We start from the raw sequence: 23,108 nt of genomic DNA on the forward strand, positions 1-23,108 counted from the left end.
AAATGTGTGTAGGTGCATTGACCATAGGATGGGGGAAGTTACCCAAACTTGACGCATTCAGGCCTAGCCACGAGCACCAGACCACTCTTCTAGTCATGCGATTGCAAAAACAAGAGTATGGGAAAATGGGGAGTGTTTTGAAGTGAACACACAAGCCCAGAGCACCCTGCACCAATACCTGATCCTCTCTACTTGTTTTGAATGCAATTGGCTCTGTCTCATCTAAAAATGACTATTCTTTCCATATACAGTACGAAGTGCAGGAAGCCACACAAGATGTTATCTGCAAGGGCATGTGCACTTGGGTGGTGTCTACACTGACAATTTAGGCAATTTTCCCACGGTGGGGTTAGCATCAGAGGAATAACCTTTTGCTAGTAGCACTGCTTGGAGTGATGATGCAGGACAGACACAAATGGGTTCTGATGACTCCTGCATTACCTAGCTCTGCTGCAAGCAAGTTGGGACAACACAAAGGTAAATATGCCTGTGCCTGACTTAGTGTAGTATTTCTGAACCGAGGAATTTCTGAAAACCCATACAACAGACCAAACTACAGACCGAGCCTTTGCAGAGGAGGATCCAACGTCAACTCTAAGGAAATCACAGTGATCAAAGCCTGGATACATAATAATGGTAGAAATAATTGAGTAAAAGGCACACCATGTGTGGAATCATTGGGAACATCTGTTTTGTGTTTTGGAATCACTCATTTCAAACTTGTGGCTAACCAGCTTTGCTCAAACTCTCAGAGTGCATCACTGCATAGTGTATGACATCAGGTTAGATGTTTCATTACTTCCTGCTTAAAGAGCATACAATATACACAGCTGTCTTCAGGAAGATCTTCAGAAACAAGAAGAACATGATATTTCCCAGGTCCACTTTCAAGAGAGCATGAACATATTTTATAAGGAGTGAGACCATCAAAATTAACTAGTGACAGGTTACTCATATCTAAAGAATTTGAGGTAGAGGGAGAGAAGTAAAAGTCAAGGTTGGAATATGCGTGTGCATAGGTGAAGGGAAGAGGGAAGTGAAACAAACACTTCCATGATTTGTCTCCCTCAGGTCACTCAAAGCCGTTTGAGACCTGGTTTAACTGGTCAGTGCATGCTCACAAATGGGTAATCCTCTAGAGCACTGCCCAAGTTTCCTGGGCACACAGGCCACCCACCTTCAGCAGAGCCTCCAGATGCAGACTCTGTATGGCTGGATCTGCTGCACATTCGCACCTCCTCTCCAAGAGCCCGCTTGCTTGATGAGAGCCCAGAAATGCTGGCAGTAGGAGCAGAATACTACCATCTGAACTCTTATTTCCCAGCAACACTCACGCTCCTTCCCAACCACTTCACCAGACAGAGGCCCATAGCAGAGGTGCTCCAGAAGACACCGTGTTTGGGAGCAGGCGGCAGAGTGGTCCATGGCCTGCAGGTTGGCTACCTCTGTTCTGGAGTGGCATGAATCTAGCAGGCAACGTGCCATTAAAGCTGCCCTTTAGCAGTAGATTAGGTTAATAGGAAAAAAGGGTTGAGACTGACATCATCATCTTTACATGAGAAACATCCCCTGTAACATTTTCCTTGTTTTTCTTATCGATTATTATTTTTAATTTAAAAGAAACAAGGAAATTCAAATGCACACACTTTAAACTACAGTAAGAGTTCAACAAGCCTTTGTAATTAAGGTGGTAAATGAGGGAAAGAAGCAGTATCAGAGGCATTTTCACTGTCCTGAGAACGGCTCAAAAAAGTCAGAGTGAAGAAATCCAAATTCTGAATAACCATTAATGTGCTCAATCGATCTTAACACTGGTCTGTATTGACAGATTTGCAAAAATACACCATGTGTACTCAAGCACCACGTATGAAGTAGGACTACAAACAATAACATCCCTGAATCAGTGTTCAAAACATCACTACACTGAAAATTGAAGGTCATGTTGGTGCATTTCTACAGCTTAGGATATTTGTACTCCTTTAAGTTTAACTCTTTGGTCAACCAGCCCTTCTACTGAATTAATAAATTACTTCTGTAGTAGTATGTATTGCTGACAAAAGCTTTGAATTCTGTGTCTACAGAGCTTTTTCTCTGGGTACTCCAAGTTATTTTATGACAAATTTTAACAACTGAATTTTAATAGATAATCCACATTATCTTAATTGAAAGAGCAAACATTAACCGAATTTAACATATAGAATCAACCTTCATTATTTGTAGAAATTAATGGATGAAACATTAGTAGAAAAAATATACTCTGCTTTTGAAAAGAGAGAAATCTGGATGGTCAACGACCAAAAACCTTAACAATTAAATACTCCCCACGCCACTAATAGCTTAGTCCAATATTCTTGTTTAAGAACCAAACTGATGAAGGGGAGAAAAAAGCTGCTAGCGACCGATGCAGAGAAGTCGGAGTGGGAGCTCTCTCAGGCCCAAGAATATTTCTGGTTGTCAGAGGCTAAAAAGATTATTTATTGTTTCCTTCCTAAACCCAGCTCCACTGCCACCTGTTCAGAATTTACTATAAAGCTGTTAAACAAGATGAGAACTTTGATGCTGACTGTGAAAACAAGTTTCACTGTATCTGACCCGAGCAGCACTCACTACTGATCCAGAAGCAAAGGAATTTGATTTTTTTCTTTAAGCACAGCTATCTTTTTACCTTTATAAGCTGTTTAAAAAAATGTAAATAAAATAACTCAGTGGACAATAGAGGGCATTCATCCCACAGAAAGACAGCCGCCACCCTTAGACATGAAATATCGCAGCACATTAAGTCATGAGACCCCGCTAATCAAAGCTGACAGGGCCCTGAATGTGATTTCTGCTGAGACTTAGCGATATCATGGGGCACTGAAGCATGCACAGCCTGCCAGACTGCCCCTGTTCATGTGACAATGGCTTTTATTCCCGAAAGGGGCCTGCGAGTGACAAGAGTCCCCTTTGTCTTTAGGCTCCCGCATTCGCAGTGCAAGAGAGGTTCATTCAACCAGCCCCAGACACTCTTTGAAAGGCTGAAGTGTAACATAAGATGACCATGAAACACTAGCTTGCCTTCTGCCTACCCCTCATTCTTCTCAAGCACAGCCTGGCCTATTCAGGGCCTCTCGCAGACTCGCTCGCACTGCATTACCCCCGGTCTGCTGAATCCCCGCATTGTCCCGGTCCCACCAGCAGCCATCGCCCTTCCCACAGAGCCGTCCACCCGGCAGCCCGGCCGGGCTCCGGCACGGCCCGGGACAGCCCGGGTCGAGGGCGGCGTGGAGCCACGGCCCGTGGCTTCGGAGGGCTTCTGAGAAGGGGGCAGAGCCGCCACATTTCACCCGAAACTACCTGAGCGGGAACATTAAACCCTTCTGTCTCTTCACGCCAGGTGGGCCATGAAGAGCAGACCGGGGAGCCGCTTGCGCAGCTCCAGAGCGCCCTGCAAGGCCCCACGCTGCCACGCTCCGCCAGCAGCTGCCAACTCCATCCACAAAAGAACGGATAAAAACCCCAAACGGGCCAGACGCCTCAAAAACCCACTTATACGTCCCTGCTTTTTGCTTTAACTCTCACTGTTATCAGCTCGTTTTCCTGGATCATGGGAGCACTAGTGCCATCCGCTGGCCAGCGCTCCCCGTCAGGTGCCTCCTCACCACAGCTGCTATTTTATGCTGCTAAATCAGAACAAAGTTACCTCCACCTGCGCCATCTTCCACCCAACCCAGCACCGCCGGTACTCAGCTCATGCCTCTCCCGCCGCCCCACGCGCCCGCGGCCTGCCCCGCCAGGCGGCACTCCCAGCCGCTCGCTGCGACTCCCGGCTGCTGCGATCCATAGACTGCTTCAGCTTTTGACCAGCTCTACTAAAACAAGGCATACGGGGAGGGCCAGATGCGCTTCAGAAACAAATAACCGCCACGGCCATCACCAGGGATCTTTGGGATCTTGTTTTCTGAAGAGATCTTTCTCCAAAACCTCTGTGAAGGAAAGGAGCCTCAACCCCTGGGGCAGAGCTGGAACCATGGTGTGCAGCTCCATGGTTCGCACACCACAGTAGGAAATGCATCCAAACAGGCAAAGGGAATAATGTGCTCTAGAATAAATGCCTGGTGTCCTATTGTAAATACAGCAAGAAAATAAATAATGACAGCAAGGACTTATAAGGATTTCTGTCCTTTCAGGTGAGAGACAGAAGAGCCAAAAATCCTACGTGGGAATCTGCTTTACTGCCCCATCTGAAAGACGGGGAAGAGCAGGACGAACAGACACGCCACAGCCCTCTGCAAGTGCTCAGAGCCCTAGTTCCAGGGTTTTGGGGTTAGTTGCTGTGAACTTAGGTATGATCAGTCCCCAAGGGCAGTAAAAGATTTCCTGTTATTCTTGAAGGTATTTCTATTCATCCTCTGGCAACAAAACAAAACTAGAAGAAAGTTATGGCTGAGGGTAAGCAACAGTTGAGGTTTCCTGTTCTTCACACTGGGAAAGACTAGTAAATGAGCTTTTCTGCAGAAGAAAGAACAGAAAAACAATTCCACCAAAAAAAAAAATGTAGAGCTTTCCAAAACCAGATCTAGAAAGAACCGCATCTCTAATGACAACAACAAATATCTTTGGAGCCATGAACTTAAAAATCACACTTGAATATAGTCAAAGACTACGTTTCTTTTGGATTTCAAATACTCACGTTCCAAACTTATTGAGCAGAAGACTAAGTTTCAAGCAGCTACCTGTGAACTTCTAATCAAATATGAAATGTCCTTGTTTCAGTATTCAAAGAAATCAACAAGAATCGAACTCCACAATCTCACCTGGGAATTTGGCTTTACTGAAGAATAGGATTTTAAAAATGCTGTTTCATTTTTTTCTTTTGCTGACCAAGATCAAGCTGATCTACACCATCAAAATGAGCCATCTTGCCTTGAGAAAAAGAAACCTATGTTTTTTGCCTTTAAAAAAAAAAAAGGCAAAATGCATTAGCAGTATTGTAGTTTGCTCGTGAGAACACTCGCAAGGCTACCAAGACATCATGGTGATGCCAGAGATGCTGCCAGTACTCTGAACCACAGGGTAAAACATATCAAATTCCGGGTTTGGTGAACTCCTGCCAGTGTCAGCCACTCAAACACAAATGCACGAGTAGTAACACATTTTGAATATGAGCCTCAATGGTAAAGAGGCTTCGAAACTCCTCAAACTGAGAACCGTTTGGTTAGGGTAATCACGTGGGAACAGAGAGATTTTCCAACCCCTCCTCACTGCAGGCAGATTGGAGATAGCACAGCAGGTCTATGACCAACTACTCAAAGCCCTTCTTTTCTTGCCAAGGACAAGGAAAACAAAAAAGAACACAACCATCCCCTTAAATTCTCCAAATTAAACCCTATTAACCTATTACTTTCAAAGGTCAAAAGAGGGGTGGAGGAAGGATTCACTGGCATTCTGTACTCAGCCATTAGAAAAAACGAGGCTGAACACAGCCTGCTCATGTACATGGGAAGACCATGCTAAGCTGTACCATTCACAGTGTGCAGCTGCTGTGATGAAACGGAATTCACATTGAAATGCATCCAAAAAGGGACACAGACATTAACAGAGAGCTAGAGAGCTGCGTAGGTAAATTTATTTGAAAGACATGACCCACCTCTTTGTAATCGCCCTTGTGATAAAGATGACTGACATGCCCAAGCAAATAGTTCCGGTCTGCTGTGTGGAGCTGGTAAATGCTAATCAGAGGGTCAAGAAGATTAGCTGGGCACTGGGCTAGTATTCTGAGTACACGGGCCTGCAGCTTCTTCAGCTCGATGCCAGACTGAAAAAAAAAAAAAAAAAAATCAAACACAGATTTAGTAAAGATGGCTACAATTCAATGGCAGTTGAAAATGCAGCTTGTTTAAACAGTGGAATAAGCCAATTCCTTGGGAAGGGATTCTCCAATTTCCCCATGGAGTCTGCAAGCAGAAATCAGAACAATATGATACACATTTTTTTCACAGCATCCAATTTAAAAACATTAAATGTTTGCGGGATAATTCTGGAAAAGGCATATGGCCTTGTGCAAAAGTAAAATATGAAACTGGAAAAATGCCCTCTTTTACTAACACAGCTATTTAGAAATTCTCCCCTCTAGTTCCTAGCAGAAAATCTTTGAATCCAGCAACTCCCCTCAAGGGAGATCTCACCTATCAGGCATAAGAATCCAATTTTCATTCCCAGGCTCGCTCCTGGGTGCAAGAAGGGCAGGAAAAGCAAAAGCATCGTCAAAAGATGCACAGATACAAGTATTAATCCTTTGTTCCTACATGATCATTCTCTTATGACATAGGAATTTCAGTGCCAGTAGCACTTCGCTGCACTTTGCAGATACTGTAATGGCATTGCTCCACACCTAAAAGAGCCATTTGGAAAAATGGGAAATGAAACAACACAAATATAGAAGTATCTTGCCGTTCAGAGCCAAAAGCATAGAAAAAAGAGAAAATCTCAGTAGGTCAGAATATACGAAGGCCTAAGGAATGGTAAACATTAGCACGTATAATCTCATGACCCAGCGTTACAAAGCTAATCATTCAGCTGCTGAAAAGTCATACTGTTACCATTTTCTGCATTCCCGATGATAAAAGCTCCCCACCATATGGCAGGAGTTAAGCAATCATACAGTAACTGGCTTCTATTTGCAGAACTGGAAGAATATGCAGAGTAGATTACTGCAATTGGTTTTATCCTGACAGCAGGGATGTGAGTTCCAGTGGGAAAGCCTCCAGCCCAGCAAAGGCCCCAAGATCAACGCTTGATCAAAGTGGTTTGATCTGGAAACATGGAAATCCCAGCTTGGAAGGGGAAACAGAGCTCTCGCATCACAGCTTCTAATATTATTTCATTTTCAGGCCAGCATACAACAGATAACACATCTCGGTACGAATGTCACACCTCATCACACCGTGTTTGTATGAGACTACAGAGAAGACGCTGGACTATGGAATAAAGTGGAACTGGGGACACTTGAGGGACATTAAAATCAATTGCCCTCTCCTTTCTCCGGCTCTCTTGCTCTCTCTTTTTCTAACCTGTTGAACAGCAGGATGCTCTTTTATCCAAAGCTGCAGCTCAGTGGTGATGTAATACCCGAGGGAATGCCCTTTCCCCTTCCAGTCACTGCTGCTCTCCAGCATGTCCAGGAGTCCTGCCAATGGGTCCTCCAGTCCTGCAAAGCCCCGCCTGATTTCTTCCTTGAGCTGCTGAGATACAAAAACACATTGTCATGTACAAAAAGATTAGTGAATCCTCCCTTCCCCCAGCTGAACACAAAGCTTTATTTTTTTAAATTTAATCTATTCAGAGAGGTAACTGTTGCTATTCAGCCACCATCCGCGCCTCCAGTGACTTTTCATGTCATTACAGATTCCTTCATGGCTCACTGCACCTCAAACCCAATGGGAAAAGCAGCAATTGTCCACACTAATTATCCCATAAAGACAGAGAAGTTGTTCTGTGGGGCAGACAAAGGGGCTTGGGATTTGGGGGAGGGGGAGAAAAGAAGTGAGCAGGAGAAAGGGGTGTTACTAGGAAAATGGCAACGTTGAAGGTAGATAACCGGGCTCAAAAACCTACTCACCTTCTAACAGACCTACAAGCAATAAAGCATATAAACCCCTCCTCCCCATTCTTGTACCACAAACTTTGATATTTGACCTTATATCCACTTCAGCCACAATGGCATAATGCTCCTCACCATAACAGGAATATTTGGGAGTATCAAAATAGTTTGGATTTTACACACAAGATTAAAAAGAAAGAAACATCAGAGTTCAAACTGTGTCAGACTACCACCCTACAATCCACGCTCCTTTCCTCCAAAGCTACCTGAGCAGGACATTTGCTGTCGACTACCTACTGCCACCGCCCTCGGGCACCGCACACCTCCGCAAGTCTAAAGGCTGTACGAAGGGGCTCGGAACATGGGAAAACTCCGCGCCATAAATCTTGGGAATCCCAGGGTGATGTGTTTAGAAATGTGAAGGAATTGGACACTCACTTTGTGAATGTTAATAGGCTACTTACTACCCATCTGGTAGAAGTGATAAATTAGCAGTACTGAGCAATATCTTTTTAATGTTTACATTAGAAGTAGTTTCCAAGGAGCTCGGAGGGTTGGCAGGGTGAAGAAGTGGCATCCTTCAGTACCCACACAGGACCTTTCACCGCATGGTACATGCGCTGGCGTGGAGCAAGGCAAAAGCAGAGACAGAAAACAAGAAATCACTAAGAGCAGCTGCTCTCTTTCTTTCCTGGCTAAAAAGCAAAATCCAAAAGATGCTCATTCCCGCCTGCAGCCAGCACTTGTAATTTACTGTATATGATGGCCCCAGTCGCAGCTTCCAATGGAAACAACATAAAGTTTGAAGAACGACACGGAAAACAAGAGAAAATCTACAGAAAATTTGCCAATGAATTTGTTCTTTTTTATTCATCGACAATGTTTACTGGAAGACAGTTATTTTCCATAGTGTCTTTCATGTCCGGAAAAAACACAAAACCTATCGTTCATGACAGAAACTGTTTCTTTCTCACTAGATTATCAAATGCAGTATGAAAAAGCTGATGACTAACGAAGATGTGACTTTAGATAACAGATTTCCCCCTGTAAGTATTTTTCCCCGTGGCAAGAATCTGCGATGTTAAACATAGGGCTCCAACTTCACTGCGAGATTCAGCAGAAGGAAGAGGCAAGCTCTTATCCAACCACAAATATCCAACACAACAGCCAAAGGAAAACAAAGCAACTCGCCAACTAAATTGCACTGTTTATAAATGGCCTCACTTCCCCCCCCCCCCAAGCCCCACTTCAGCACATTTAGACTGAACAAGAGCTTTCACCACACTGCTCAGCTCCTCCTTGGGCTGGAGTCAGAGCCCGGGCTTTGGCAGGACGGACTCCAGCAGACCCCAGGTCCTGTGAGAGCACAAGCCTGCTTTCACACGCAGAGCATCTCCAAACACTGACACAACTGCCAGGAGCACTAACCGTTGTTATCTGGACCGAGTCTTGACTTCGTACCAGCTAGACTTTGAAAAGCAGGGGAAAAGCCTTCTTCAAAACTTCCTAGCAATCTGAAGATTTCAACTATGGTATGTATCGTTTGAGGGGGAAAAAAAACAAAGAAAAAAAAGGCATGAGACACCTAAATCAGAGAGGAAAGAGTGCTGTGCTGCCTGGCTCGTCTCTCTGCCAGAGAAGGATTCCTCTCAAACGTGTAATTGCCATTTCCATTTCAATTGATTCCCATGGCAGGGAATGCTCCTTGGGGGATTTCTACAGCCTGACAGATCATGGGAATAGGAAAATTTTGCTGATGCTCAAACTACGTACTCCTTCATTCAGTTTTGGTCCCTTATTTCTAGTTACACGGCTCAGGGCAGTCTGCTGATGCTTCCTGGTTATTCCAAAACTGACTTTCCTATGTAGGAAATGACCGTGTCTTATAACTGTGTTCCAGAACCGAGGTCACGCCATGGACAGGTACCCTCCTTGTGCTCACGGTCACTGATTTGAGACCAACGGGCCGATTCACGCTAGTTAATAGACAGTATTGACTTACATTCACACGCAGCAAAAGGCAAAGAAGCTCCCTGCCATTTAAAGGTCAATGGAGCAGACCGAGTTGTATTTAAGTCAACTTCCCTCATTTATTTGAACTGGACAGTTGGATGAAAGCAGCAGCACCATGCACCTCGAGTTGCACACAGAGGGCAGGGCAGCCGCTGCCCCCGAAAAAAGTGTCTACGCTTGCTGTGGGTGCACTGCACGTCTGAAGGGTGGCGATGCCCTGGGCATGGATTAGCCCATCTCAGTGACAGCGTGATGAGCACGTGTCAGAAACCACTGGGGACATTCATGCTGTGCTCTCCACCTTAAGAGGTAGCTGCTGCTGTGCCGTCGCCTGGTCCCACCACAGCCCTCCTCATCTCTCTAAAAAGGCTTTCCTCGTGGTTCAGAAACGCATCCTCCAGGTTCAGAAACACGCTTCTGCCCGTGCCCGCAGCCACGCGGCGCTGCCTGAAGGGTGGGCCCGAGGGGGACAGACCTGCCCCGGGGAGCTGCAGCCTGCACGCTCTGCAAAACCATGCGTCTCACAGGGATGACCGTTCCAGAAACAAACAAACTGAGTAAGCGGAGCTGCAAGTGTGACTCACGGGGATCCTCAAGCTTTTCCACCCTCAGCAGGAAAGCTGCGGTGCTCTCTGCCCAAGGGCACGTCGATGGAGGCTTTGTATTTTTCAGAGTATTTTTCTTCACAATCCATACACATCCCAGGGTACACAGTACAGAGATTTTGATGATTACTCTTTCCTACTGTTGTTTTGTGGGATTAAGTGCCCTCAAGACCTAACAAATAATATTTTTTTTCCTCCAACTCTAACAAAACTTGATGGAAAGCTCAAGGCTTCAGAGTTGCTGAGCTCAAGTCTATGTCGCTGACTGACCATTTGGAAAGGCACCTCTCACACTGTGCTTCCAGTTGTTTAATTATTCTGGCTGGGAACCACAGACTATCAGTAATGGAAAGTCTAAGTGCGGCAGACAAGGACAATGACTAAACACTCCAGACACCTAGGATGGAGCACGTACACCAAGGTACTCAGCCGCGCCGGCCATTTCACACAGAACACATTCCACGTGGCTATGTGGTGAGCTGCAGGTTTTTGGGTCTTTTAGAAAAAACCATCTTGGCTATGAACCTGCCTGAACAACACAGAGTTGAACATGGGAAACACCACTAAGCTGATGCATCGAGTGTTTTTGTTAGTTTTCAAGCTCCCAAATTTAGATGAAGTATATTTTAGTCCCTATGAGAAATCTCTACGTAGAGCCCATAGGGTGCTGCATAAAAAAAGAGCACTAATTTTAGACAGGCAGTGTAAATTGCATGCACCGCTCCAAAAGGCAAAACCAAACCAAATCAGAAAAAATAGTAAAAATACTTTGAATATGAAGGCTTTAATATCATTCCACTTGGCAAAGAGCATTTTTCTACTGACTTCAACCCTCATTTTTTCAGCTACTAGAAATATTCTTCCCCCTCCCCCTAAGATCCTCCATTTAATGGACAAAAAAGTGTTTAAAAGAAAACAAAAGCAACTTTGATTTTTTTCCCTCTGTAACTCAGCCCTGTAGACTTCAGCTCTTTTATACGAGCCCCTGAGCTGCTTCGCATCACACAGAGCTACCTTTTCTTTTCACTTCTTGCTGCAAATGCATAGGCTCTTCCCCTGTGTGCTGGAACTGAAAGCAATCATGAAGAATTGCAGGTCTGACCTAAGCGTTCTGCGTCTGGACATGCTCTGCATGCAGTTATTAACTGCAGCGTGGAGGGGAGGCTCAGCCTTACCTTCTTCATCTCTTTCTTTGTCCAGAGAAGCTGAAGGGTTTTCAGCAATAGGAGTGGGTCCTGGCCTGGAGGAGGGGGAAGAGAGAGAGAGAGAGAGAGAAAAGGGGGGAGAAAAACAAAACAAAACAGATTTATTGGCTCTGTACAGGCAGCCTAGACACACTGGTGCATTGTTTCACCGAAGAGAAATCAGCTACTCCATACCACTGTGTTTGAAACCACCAACCTTCCAACTGTCAGTCAGGATTAAAGTGCTAAAATCCCTCACTCTGAAATCCTAACAAAATAACAGACATCACCCATGCATGGCTTTAACTAAACACCCACACGGGCTCAAATACTGAAAAGCTGTATTGCTGCATTTACAACTAAATCATGCTGCTGCTACGCATCAAATACATCCCCACCGGTCCCGTCCGTCCCCCGCCCCCCCCTTTAATATTAAACCAAAATGGTCCTAGAAGAGTAAGCATCTTGCACAGGTTGGAAAGGATTACCAACACACTCATTTTTAATGAAATGGCTCTAAAGCGTTAACCTCCTCGCAACCTGTGGATGGAAGACGCGAGTGGGTGAATTTATGGGAAGATCAGCCTCTATTTGCTTGGCAAGCACAGGGCAGCCTTTGTGTGCTGGAGAGCCGAGCCGGCCCGTGCCGGGCCAGGCACGCGGGGCTGGAACCAGGCTGGGCTCTGACGGGATTCGGGCAAGGTGGTGTTTGAGGAAGAGGAAAGGTGAAATGCTGCTGTGTTCAGTGGCAAGACAAAAAAAAAGAGTGATCAATTATTTCAAAAGAAGGTTATTTGGAATTTTTCTCTTTTATTTTTCACCTAGTTATTTGAGAACTTGCATTCAGTTGTTATTTTGTAGCTATTATTATTCATCATACCAGTATTATTCATCATACCGTTATTCATCATACCAGTATTTCTGAACCAAAGGCTTAGGAATATTTCATTTTAAAAGCAGTAACATTTTTTATATCTGGTTCTATTTAATTCGTAATCATTTACTTACGAAACCATAACTCGGAATATTCTGAATGAAAATCTTCTACTGCATCAACAGTTTAAAGGCAAAGAATTAATTTAAAAATCTGAATGATTTCTCCAAAAACACTCCTCGTATATTTAGTGCACCTCCTCTTACGTTTTCATAAAGCCAAAAGAAAAACGTTAAACCGAAGAGGAAACATCCTTTCAATCACCTTCTGCATTCTACAGTTCCTAAATAGCTCATTTCCAAATGCTAGATGTCTTGCTTAGTATCCCATCTCACTTCATATTTCAGGTCGCAAAAAGCTACTTCAACTGTGAAAAGCTCTACCTCATCCAACTAAACTGTGAAGCACTGCATTTATAAAATATTTTAAGTGGCAAGTTGATTACTGGCCCAGCCAAGAGAATGATAGTATTCCCATTATCCACTAACCTCTGGGAAACACCAGCCAAATTAAAAATGCCACATTTACAATTCATAAGATAATATTTTCTCTCATCTCTGGTTGTTCTGAAATCTTGAACTCTCCAAACACTGGCTGTTCTCAGCTACTGCTTCTCCTTTGGAAAAAGAAAAGTCTCTTTTTACAACAAAACAGAAGAAAATCCAGATCCCTACTCCCCACAAAATTAGCGACTAACAGTCAAATTCAGCCCATGTGTGTGTGCATGCATATAGACACACTCTCCTCTTGGCCTGACTCCCAAAGAAATTTATACACACACAGGAAAAAAAATTAGAATGCAACCCAGTGTGTAACCAAATACACTGTAAATCTGAACTGTAATTAATGCAGTGAACAAGCCGGAATGATACAGGAAATGAGAGCAGTTAGGAAAGCAGTGTTTCCCTTCAGATACAGCCAATAATTCAACTTGTTAAAAAGCTTTCTAAACCTCAGTCAACAAAACAAGCCCTTCTCTTACGTGACTTTTTCCTACCTTACCTCCCTGTAACTGAAATCTGATCTCACCGTTATTTCAATACACAGATGCATGAAAACCATCTTTCCAGTCAATTTTGAACGACCCAGCATGTTGCCAGCCTGCCACTGTGCAAGCACGGGTAAGTAGGAAACAACCTTCTCCCTCCCCAAGCCCTGGAAGTGAACGCACCCATAATGTAGTTATTTCTATGAAATGTCTCGGGATGCTGCCGAGCCCCAGTGTCAGGCAGCCAGGCCGGCCAGGCAGTGGCCGAGGCCAGTGCCAAACTGCTGGGGCGGGAGAAGGTCAACCATGGGGAGGGCAACCAGCCATCTTCTGGCATGACCTGAGCAAAAGGTTTTGCTCTCCATTCAGTCTGGGCGAAAGAAAGAGACAAATCCCACTCAATTCTCCGGAATGGGGGTTGAACGAGGAGAAGAAACACTGAAATACTAACTGCGGTACGCTGGTGTCAGAACAGTGCTGTTTCCTTCCTTACCTCTTAAAGCCTTGGAAGTACCTAAGGGTGAAATGTAGTCAGAGGCTAAACATAACAAAATAACTGATGAGCAGATGCTCCTAGAACCAAACATAAACGAGAGCACAAAGCAGCATTATACTTTTGCCTAGTCCCACCGGAGTGGAAAGCCACTGCAGTTCACGCTGGACCTTGAGCTATTGTATCTAGCTACCCTCCAGCTAGGACAGAAGATGTAAATGTGAAGGTCCACATCATTTTGGCTACTGAAAGAAATGAAGAATTCCTCTATCCTTCCTGCAGGACCTCGTTGGGGGACCAGCCTCCTCTTGGTTCTCCCGGCACGCCTAAAGAGTGAAAATGACTGTCTTGGCACGGATAATGAAGCAGTAACAGTACTATTATGTTCCCAGTGGAATAGCAGATAGGATCCCGCTCATCCACATCCAAGAAGGAACCTGAGAAGCAGCAGGAAACTAATGCCAGGACATCAGAGGAAAAAGGACAGGACCTTACGAGGAGTTTCATAAGCCTTCCAGAACAAATCTGGAGAGCAGACGATTGCTCAACACAAAAGGGAGGAAGAAATACAAGGGAAGGAAGAACAAAGCAAAGTGACTGGAAACCAAATGGTTGTAACTGAACCACAAATGCATCTGGGCTCAACTTGGAGGACAAGAACAGGAAAATTCTGGAGCGACCTCCAGCCACAGCAGTAGGAGCAAGAAGCAGCAATTACTAAGATACGCGTATTAGAACAGTGACAGAACACTGCCCGCAAAAGCAAGGATAGGTCACAGAGGCCAGAAAAACGCCTTCATATGTCACACCAAGAACACCCAGAATATCCACTTCTAAAGAAAAGCTAAATTCTGCAGAGATTCTTACATACTGAAGAGATATCCAGCTATTAGCAAGGGTCATTCAATGAGCAAAACAAACAAAACAAGGATGAGGCCATGTAAAACAGTGTAAAAAACCAGTGTGGCAAGTAGGAGAGCATCTGCTCGCTCTGCTCCCAGCTGTGAGCAGCCAAGGATGCCCAGGTCTACCATGCTGCCAAACTGGGGAGGCTGAGACGCGCCCCAGGCAGCTGAGCCCATTCAGTTCCTAGACCAAGCTCAAAGAGAAAGTGCTGTCTGACTCTGATCCTTCACAGCTCCCAAAAAGTGGGTTGCAGACCATAAAATACCTGGCAAAGCTTCACCAAAGCAAGGTTATAGCACTTTGGTGGAGATCTCAAAAAGAGACATCTGCACCCATTCCATCAAGACACAAAACCTCGATTTCATCATCTGACAGTTTCCCCAAATAGTATGTTCCTGTTTTAAGAATTTTGACATTAATATATTTCCTTTCAACTTTCTTCATTCTGAAAATAAATTTCCTCTGCCCTGAATCTGGTACCAAAATTGGAGGAGACGGTAAACCAAATCTTTTCCAGTATCTGTGGTTACATTTCAAAACCATATAAACCACAAGGCTTACATTTTTGAGTTAGAAAAGTGCCTTTGAGGAAAGCCATAAACTACTTTCTGTTCATTCTCTCTTTTTCCTTTGTGCATACATCACTCAAAACCTGCTGTGATCACAACAAAAGCGGTGCCCGCGGGCTGGTGAGGTAAAGCAGTGGTTTTGCTATTGCGTCCTTGCAAAATTCTGCTGCATTATTCACCGGTTCTGCTGAAACGCCCTGGCAAGAGAAGCCCACTTTCTGACCGAGGGTCCTTGTGTGTCTCACATGGGGAAAGTGAGACATCCAACCTCAGAGGAGGAACTTACCAATGAAAAAATCTCTCAACACTTTTTCTTTGTGTCAAAAGCCATTAAATGGCCCATGGCCCGAGACCTGGAAGAATTACAGTCAACTAGTTAAAAGATAGAGATTGAAAAAAAAACCAACACCCCTCCCCCCCCAAAAAAAGGAGGCTAATGTGACTGAAACGTAGGATCACATCCACCAAGCAGTCAATTACAGCTGAAATTCAGGGACAGAAAAGGTCAAGAACAAAATGCTAATGGTGAAGACTTCTTTAGGCAGACGGCTTAGACCTCTGCCTTGCAAATTAACAGGATTTTAATAAATGTTCAATGGAATATATAACAAATCCAACCCACCCAGCAAACAACCAGTGAATTTTTACTATTATCTGTTGTTTCGTGTGCCTTCTGCCCCAATAAATCCCTGAAATCTGTCCTCTGTGAAAACTCCTGTTAATCTCAATAAGCCTTTGAGATATTTTTCTGAAAGGAAAATAAAGGTTCTAGATATTTCAATGTCACCAAAAGTGCAGCTAGCCCATTTGCACTTAAAAACTCAAATATATAAAAGTATAGGCAATGCATAAACTGGGGGCGGGTGGGGGAGCAGAGTGATTCAGCCAACTCCTGTTTCAGCAGCATGATCGCTACACCCAACACTGTGTCATTTAAATTACATCTGAAAACCAACAAATAGTATGCTATGTGGATTAAGAATTAATCAAAGACTCTTATAAAAACCTACTTTGTCTCAATTTTTTTCAGAAAAGTGTCTGTAGTTCACACCAAGCTTGTGCTAATTTTATAGAAGAGAAGGCTGATAGGGAACAGAAATAATATCACTTTGATGATGCAAAAAAATGAATGGATACATTTTCTAGTGACAAATTTTGAGTCTCTAAGAACAAGCTGATTTAATTAAAAAGATACAAATTTCCTCCATAGAAACTCACAGATTTTTACACCTTCTAGGTTTTCTTCCTGTGCCTACTTTTAATGAGCACACGCAACATAAATAAAACTTCCAATCTTGTTTAAGTATTTTTGAGCTTGAGACAATGATTCCATATGGAATTTCTCCTAACTATGTGAAATGACATTTAAAAGCCACAAAAACAATTTTAGAATAGACAGGTATTATGCAATACGCATTGTAAAACTCTGGGTTGTAATTAAAAAAAAAGAGGAAGTCGATACAATAAAGAAACAAAAGGTAAAGTGCTATATTATTTTAAAATAAGTAGAAAGACTTCAGAAAAAGCACGTACACGTGAATACGTGGGTATTAGCTGGTGGGGCATGGCAGTGCCATTCTCCTTTTGCTTTGTAGGAGGCTTTGTCAGTAATTTGTTCTTACTTGGATTTATCCCAGGGTCTAGGGAGAGATACCTGACACGCTACATAACCATGGAGTGGGTAAAGACGTCAAACATACTAGAATTCATGGTCACCAATCAAAACAGATATGATACAATCACTTTTTAAAAATAAAGTTAGGATTGTGCTATTGCAACCGTGTTTGGTCCTGCCGCAACATCCCTTGTGCTGAAGACTTGCCTTCAAGAGACGCTTAACAGCTGGCAGCAATGCGAGCAGGAGACGAGGCCTCCGACAAACCCAGGAACAAAACGGGGAAATCTCTTTGAAAACAGTTAGAAATTGAGAGGATGAGAGACCACCCACTGCCCCAGAGCATCCCTGCGAAGAATGCTGCCCAGAGCTGGGAACTTTGGGCAACTTCTTGCTTATTACTGTTCCTTTTGGAGTAACTGTCACGTTTCCATCGGAGGTGTACCCAGTTAAAATACAACCTTGCAGCAAGGCCAATGTAACTCTCTTCCTTGGTTTCAGAGGGAGGGAAGAGCGAAGGGGACTTGGTGCATCAGAAGCTGCAAAAGACAGAGGCGGGACGTGGCTTTTGTAGCCGGTCAGAACTTGATAGATGCAATATCCTGAGAAGCGGGTTTAGTCGGTATTGCTGCTCCATCCCCCTTGCGCCAATCCATTCTCCACTTCTTATTGAGAACACGTGTTCTAAATGAATTTAACGGCATTGCTGTAATTTGCCCGTATTTTTCCAAACAGTGCCAAGGATCGTATTTCCTACTTCCCCCACAATGAAATGGAACCTCTGCTTGCTTTGTGTCCACGCTGATACAGGAGCGCAGCCGAGACAGCCACCGTTTTCTGCAAATCCAAGGTCAGTTTTTCCCTGTTCTCATTCAATTCGCTTTCTGAATATAAAAGTCACAAAGGGTTTTGCTTAATAGACACGGCACCGTACCATGTCTATTTGCTTAACAGACATGGCACTGTAGCATGTCTATATACCAAGTTATAACTGGGAGTGAAGAGGTAAACAAAAATGTAGTTTTCCCCACACAGAATCAAAAAACAGACAACTTAGCAAGCAGCCAAGGAGGCAGAGCTCCAAACTACTGAGAAATCACGGTAAAAAGACCAGTACCAAAGCAAGGGCTTTAGCAACCCTTTGGCAAGCACCGCGTTTGCCTGGTATTCTCCCCACACCTCCGTGCCGCACACACGAGGCCTGCGCTGAGGTCTGGGCTCACCCCCAAGCCGTGGCAGCGGGGCCGGCTCGGACTCGTCACCTGTGAGCGTCTGTGGATGCTGCTCGAGCACCTGGGGCCGGATGCCCACAGTACTTCTCCCCAAATTAGCGCTCAAGAAATGCGCCCTCAGGGATGGGGCAGGGAGCGTGGACCCGCGCAGGCAGTGCACTGCCATCAATGGTCCAACGAGCGCCCACGTCACCTTCTGATCAGATCTGCCAGCTCACCTCAACCCAGGGGGCCTGTGGCCCTTGGACACCTTGTCATTACCAGTTAAGTTGCCTACAGGTGTCTCAGGGGAGATGGATTTTTTCAGGAATATCACTCTCATTCCGATAACACCATGACCAGGATGAACTTCCAATGCATCCTTCTCCACCCCTGCACGTTACTTTTAAGCGTAAATTAGCACCTTCTTGGGATGGGGAGTATTTTCACTCACAAGAGTGTCCAATCCTGTTTCACATACACCTGCACCAAGGAGGCCAAAGGCTCTTTAATACTTTCTCATGGCAGTCTGCGTCTTAGGAAGAACAGATATTTCCAGGAATGATAACAATTCACTCCCAAGAACACCATGACTAAGGAGTAACCACCCCGTGATTCATCCCAATCTCCACTGTGCAGTGATGAGACTCCCACAAAGAATAAAAGCCCCCCAGAGCTATTCGCTCGCAGGGAAATGTCTCCTGTACCAGTGTCTGCAGGCAGGCAGAGGAATGCTGCCGTAAGAGCCTGATCAATTTAAATGTTAATTACATCCCACCACTGAATCCTCCAGTGCAAAATTTACAAGAGGATCAGATGTCACAGAACTATTTCATTTCAGAAGCAATAAATTGCTCTGCTTTAGCACAATTTCTAGGGCTCCAGTCCCCAGTCCACTCACCATGCCCAGCTACCATTCCTTAACTGCATCTCCCGCAAAAGACAAATATGCCTTTTAAACGTATAACTATGTGGGTTTAGCTGAATTCAAACAACAAGGAAATGAAGCAACAAGACGGAGAGGGTCCTTCTTTATAAGGTATGTCTGGCTCACTCCAGCCTTTGGCTCGGTTTCCAATTTTAGCTACAGCTTTCTAATCGACAGAGCTTTGAACTCCACCGCCCAGAACGCTTCAGATCTCAGAAGGGAAGTAACCGCATGCAGCTACCACAGTCTTAAAAACTCCATACACCACACACCTCCCCTGTAATTTTAACATTAAAGATTTAGCCTTTTGGGAGGTCTGCGAGTCTAGGTTCCCCAAAGGAAAAGCATTCATTACGTGTTCCTCCAGTTCTTCATTCACACATTTGGATTCACCTTCTGCACTAACACAGCCAGTGGAATATCTGCATCAGATAGGAGGGAAAAAAAAGGAGGAAAAAAACCCCCAAACTCAGTAAGTTCCTCACTTGTAATCACCTGATGATGAACATCAGCTCATTTTCAGTAGCCAGAATCCTCATTTAACGTGAATGGTTCCTTATTCTCTATTTGTCGACCAGCTGCGACTGTTCTGATACATTCCTCCCAGCCCTGTGACGCCCTTACGTGACAGTCAGCTACTCCTGCTTGCCAGAGGAGAGGAGATCTGTAGGCCACGGCTGGGTTTCCCCTGCAGTCTCTCTACAGCAGATGAAGTACCCCACGGCTGGAATCGTTACCAAAACAGAGGTCTTCACATCACCTAACGCACTGCCACGATGTGGTCCAGGCAACAATTCGAACTGCAGAACCAGTTTATGTTTTGCTTCATAGGCCAGACAAAAAAGTCAGGTCAACCCAAAATGATTCCCCCTACCCCAGTCCTCTCCCTGTATCAAAAGCAGGGGGTAAAGCTTCATTTCAATTCAAATGAGAGTTGGTTCACCCAGCAGGACTATTTTGCTTCGCTTTAGGGGGAAGGCCAGTATCAGAAGCTTATCTTCTGGTAGTTCTTCGCCATCTTTCAGACAGGCCTGATTTAATAGAAATATCTAATTCTATTATGTACCTTGCATGTAGGATAGCAAGGTACAGGCCAGCAATTCCTGAATTGTAGTCTCTGGTTTTGATCTATTGTATTAATGTGACAGCATGCAATACTGTATCACAGGGTTAGCTCTACTAATTGTATTTTCTCTAACCTCCTTGCAAAAGCGTATCACAAAGCATCCGGCTACGCATTCAATGCTGATTTCATGTTTCTCATTTGATTCTTCTAGAGAAAAGCTGGAATTCCTCAGATGCCACTAGCTGAGCCCACCCCTTCCTGGGATCACTATGTTAAGCCATACCTTGGTCTACACTGCCGACTACATCATTATTGAAATGTCAGAATTCAGAGATCAAACAGAAATACGGCTGGAGAATGAGTTGCACAGGCAGAACAATGAGAAAAAGAAGCTGCCATACTGGAGAGGAGAAAGGGAAAAGAAGAATAGTGGGTAGAATAAAAGTGTATTGAAAGCAATACAAGTTTTTCTAGAAAAAGAATCCATTCTTTCTCAATGGCAGTAAAAGTCATTCTTTAACTAAGGGCAAAAGAGATCCCTTCCATTCTGAGAAATTCGAGTTACAAAAACATAATAGGAAACCTCACAATTTCTCTAATACATGCTCTATTTCTCAGCGAGTCAGAAGTTCACATTCTTCTAATGCAACCTCCCAACTGAAAACAATCCCCACACTTCAAGCAAAAGAATAATAAAGCACACATATGCTTCTTATAAAACAATCCTTACAAATAACCATGGGTTTTGTTTTCATAATGGCTAAAATTCATCATTTCCCCCCAAAAACACAGATCAAACAAAATGCACTCTCATTAAAAGAAAAGGCTTGCTTGTCTGAGCAGAACAGCCAATAACATTTTCCTCTTATTTTCTTGGTGCTTTTTGTCAATGAGGAGAAAGGAGAGTTGCTTACCAGACACCGCTGTGTAAGCAGGCAGGCTCAGCACACCTCCACCCCGGTACCCCAAACAAGGACCTTCCTCTCCCCCACCCCACGTCAGCCCACGGGGCACTCGCATTCCTCTCCCACTCAGCGCACCCAGACACCTGAACAGCAACAACATCTAGGCGCTGCATGCGGCACGTGAGCAGAAGATGCCCTTCAGATCTGGCGCCAGCTAAAGAAATAAAACTGAAGCCTAACCAAGAAGCTACCCAGCTTTGGGAACCTCCTCATACAGTGCCCGACATGACCCACTCTCAGGGAGCAGAAACATCCCTTCCTCTTGGCACAGTGGCAAAGGAGAGCATCTCACACTGTCGGTCTGACCATACACGTGGGTCACCACCTCAGACAAACAGAAGTCATTTTTGGATACTTTCAATACACCCTGGCTTGACAAGGAGTAATGCATCGATCACGCAAGTGGCAATTCTAAAAATAATACTAAGAAGTTCCTTTCTAGGCAGGTAATGAAATCAAAATTAATAAAAGCCTAAAAATATAACAAACCTTAGCCTTTTGCAAGTAATTGGCAACACTTTTAATAGTTTCCTCCTCTGTTAGATGGGCTAAAACCTCAATATCAAGGGTTATTAAGCACCAAGATGATAATACAATCCCTGGCACAGGAGAACTCGGAGTTGCGGACTGATGGGAGTCAGGGCACACACTGGAGGGGAAGACAGCAGTGCACTCCCTCGTTCCCTTCTGATTTTTTACACCCTCTCCCTACATCTTCACTGCCAGGCACAGCCAGAGAGGCGACTGAAGACACTGAGCTCAGTGGATCCCCGTCCTGCTGAAACCATGGCTTATGTTCTTGTGTTCAAACCTATTTAAGCAAAAACCATGGTTTCATCATAAAATATGTCTTCTCCTCCAAAAATTCAGCCAAGCTATTTTTACTTACTTTAGCCAACAGCTCCATGCATTTTTTTCAGTGATAAAGAGAAATGGGTTTTGTTCCCATAAAACATCTCAGTGTTGATGAGGTCAGGGTAAGGAGCGAGTCACCAGGCTCCCAGAAGCACTGACAACACTCACTGCCGTGGAATGAGCCATTTCCTACATCCCACTGCTGAGCGTTGGGGCTGTCTTACCACACCTCCGCCAGCCCAGGCACAGCAGGGATCTGTCACAGCCAGGGTACAAGTCAGTGTCCCTACACCAAGTTAATGGCACTGTCACAGAAACGGAAATTCAGGAGTTTAAAAACAACATTTAAAACAGCACTCCAGAAAACTAACGATTTCTTTTTTCAAGCCTATCAGTCCTGCAAAGGTGAAGAAAACTAATATTGTCCGGGATAAAAGGGGGAACTTCTTAAACATGTCCTTATTTTCTGGCTACTTAGTACCAAGACTGTCGGGAACAGCAGCAGTAGCAGGTCTAGTGGCCTGAACTGCAGTTTGGCAAAGGAGCATCAGACACAGAGTACTATCATAAAGCCAAAAAGATATATATTTTTTCCCCTCCAGACATCTCTGGAAATCCCCAAGTTCTAAACCTAAGAACCTTTAACTGTCTCTCCTAAGCAGCTTTCCATGAAAAAACCCCAACTGTTAATACTAAAAAGCCATAGTACATGTTTTGAAGCCATCCAACTTTCTTTTCAGAAAGGAACAATAGTTTGATTCTTGTTTAAACGCCATTCCCACATTTTCTTCTGCCAGTTCCTCACTTTTGCATACTTAAGAAGTATCAGCAGATGCTGAATGGGGGCCAGAACCTCTCCCTTTCTGAGGCCGATGTGTACGGTCACGTTGCTGAACTCCACCGGTACGGACCAGGCAACCAGGCCCTTTACAGAATCAAAAGTGCTGCAGCTTCATCCCTATCGGCGAGGTGAAAGGCACCAAGGGCAGCCTGCCTCTCCTAGCTCCTAAGGATTTCTAGTTCTGTTATCTACACGGCTCCATAACCAGTACTGCTGATTCAGGTATTTAGAATGAGACACAGAATTTGTTTTCATCTGTGGCTGCTAACTCAATTGCCCAAAGAAATCTGTAGGTTACTCCTGAGAAAGACGACTTGAACCTGAAGAATACTTCAGCTTTTCTGCTGGCATTT

At 44.4% G+C, this 23,108-nt stretch overlaps 1 protein-coding gene across 13 annotated transcripts in view; it reads right to left on the reverse strand.

The window, feature by feature from the left end:
• The window catches only part of EXD3 (exonuclease 3'-5' domain containing 3), a 295,945-nt gene that overhangs the window by 190,190 nt on the left and 82,647 nt on the right, over positions 1 to 23,108 (reverse strand). For 7 of the 13 annotated variants that reach the window (XM_075519655.1, XM_075519660.1, XM_075519648.1 and 4 more), the window contains exons 4-6: positions 11,376 to 11,440; positions 7,053 to 7,223; positions 5,630 to 5,797 (exon numbers count right to left, since the gene is read on the reverse strand). In XM_075519655.1, the coding sequence (XP_075375770.1) occupies positions 5,630 to 5,797; positions 7,053 to 7,223; positions 11,376 to 11,440 (404 nt within the window). Of the gene's footprint in view, positions 1 to 5,629; positions 5,798 to 7,052; positions 7,224 to 11,375; positions 11,441 to 21,948; positions 22,017 to 23,108 lie in introns of those variants that run through there. The other 6 variants (XM_075519656.1, XM_075519652.1, XM_075519659.1 and 3 more) reach the window with 4 other exon arrangements.

The sequence above is a fragment of the Mycteria americana genome, chromosome 17, assembly GCF_035582795.1.
Source record: "Mycteria americana isolate JAX WOST 10 ecotype Jacksonville Zoo and Gardens chromosome 17, USCA_MyAme_1.0, whole genome shotgun sequence".
In the NCBI taxonomy this organism is placed as follows: Eukaryota; Metazoa; Chordata; class Aves; order Ciconiiformes; family Ciconiidae; genus Mycteria; species Mycteria americana.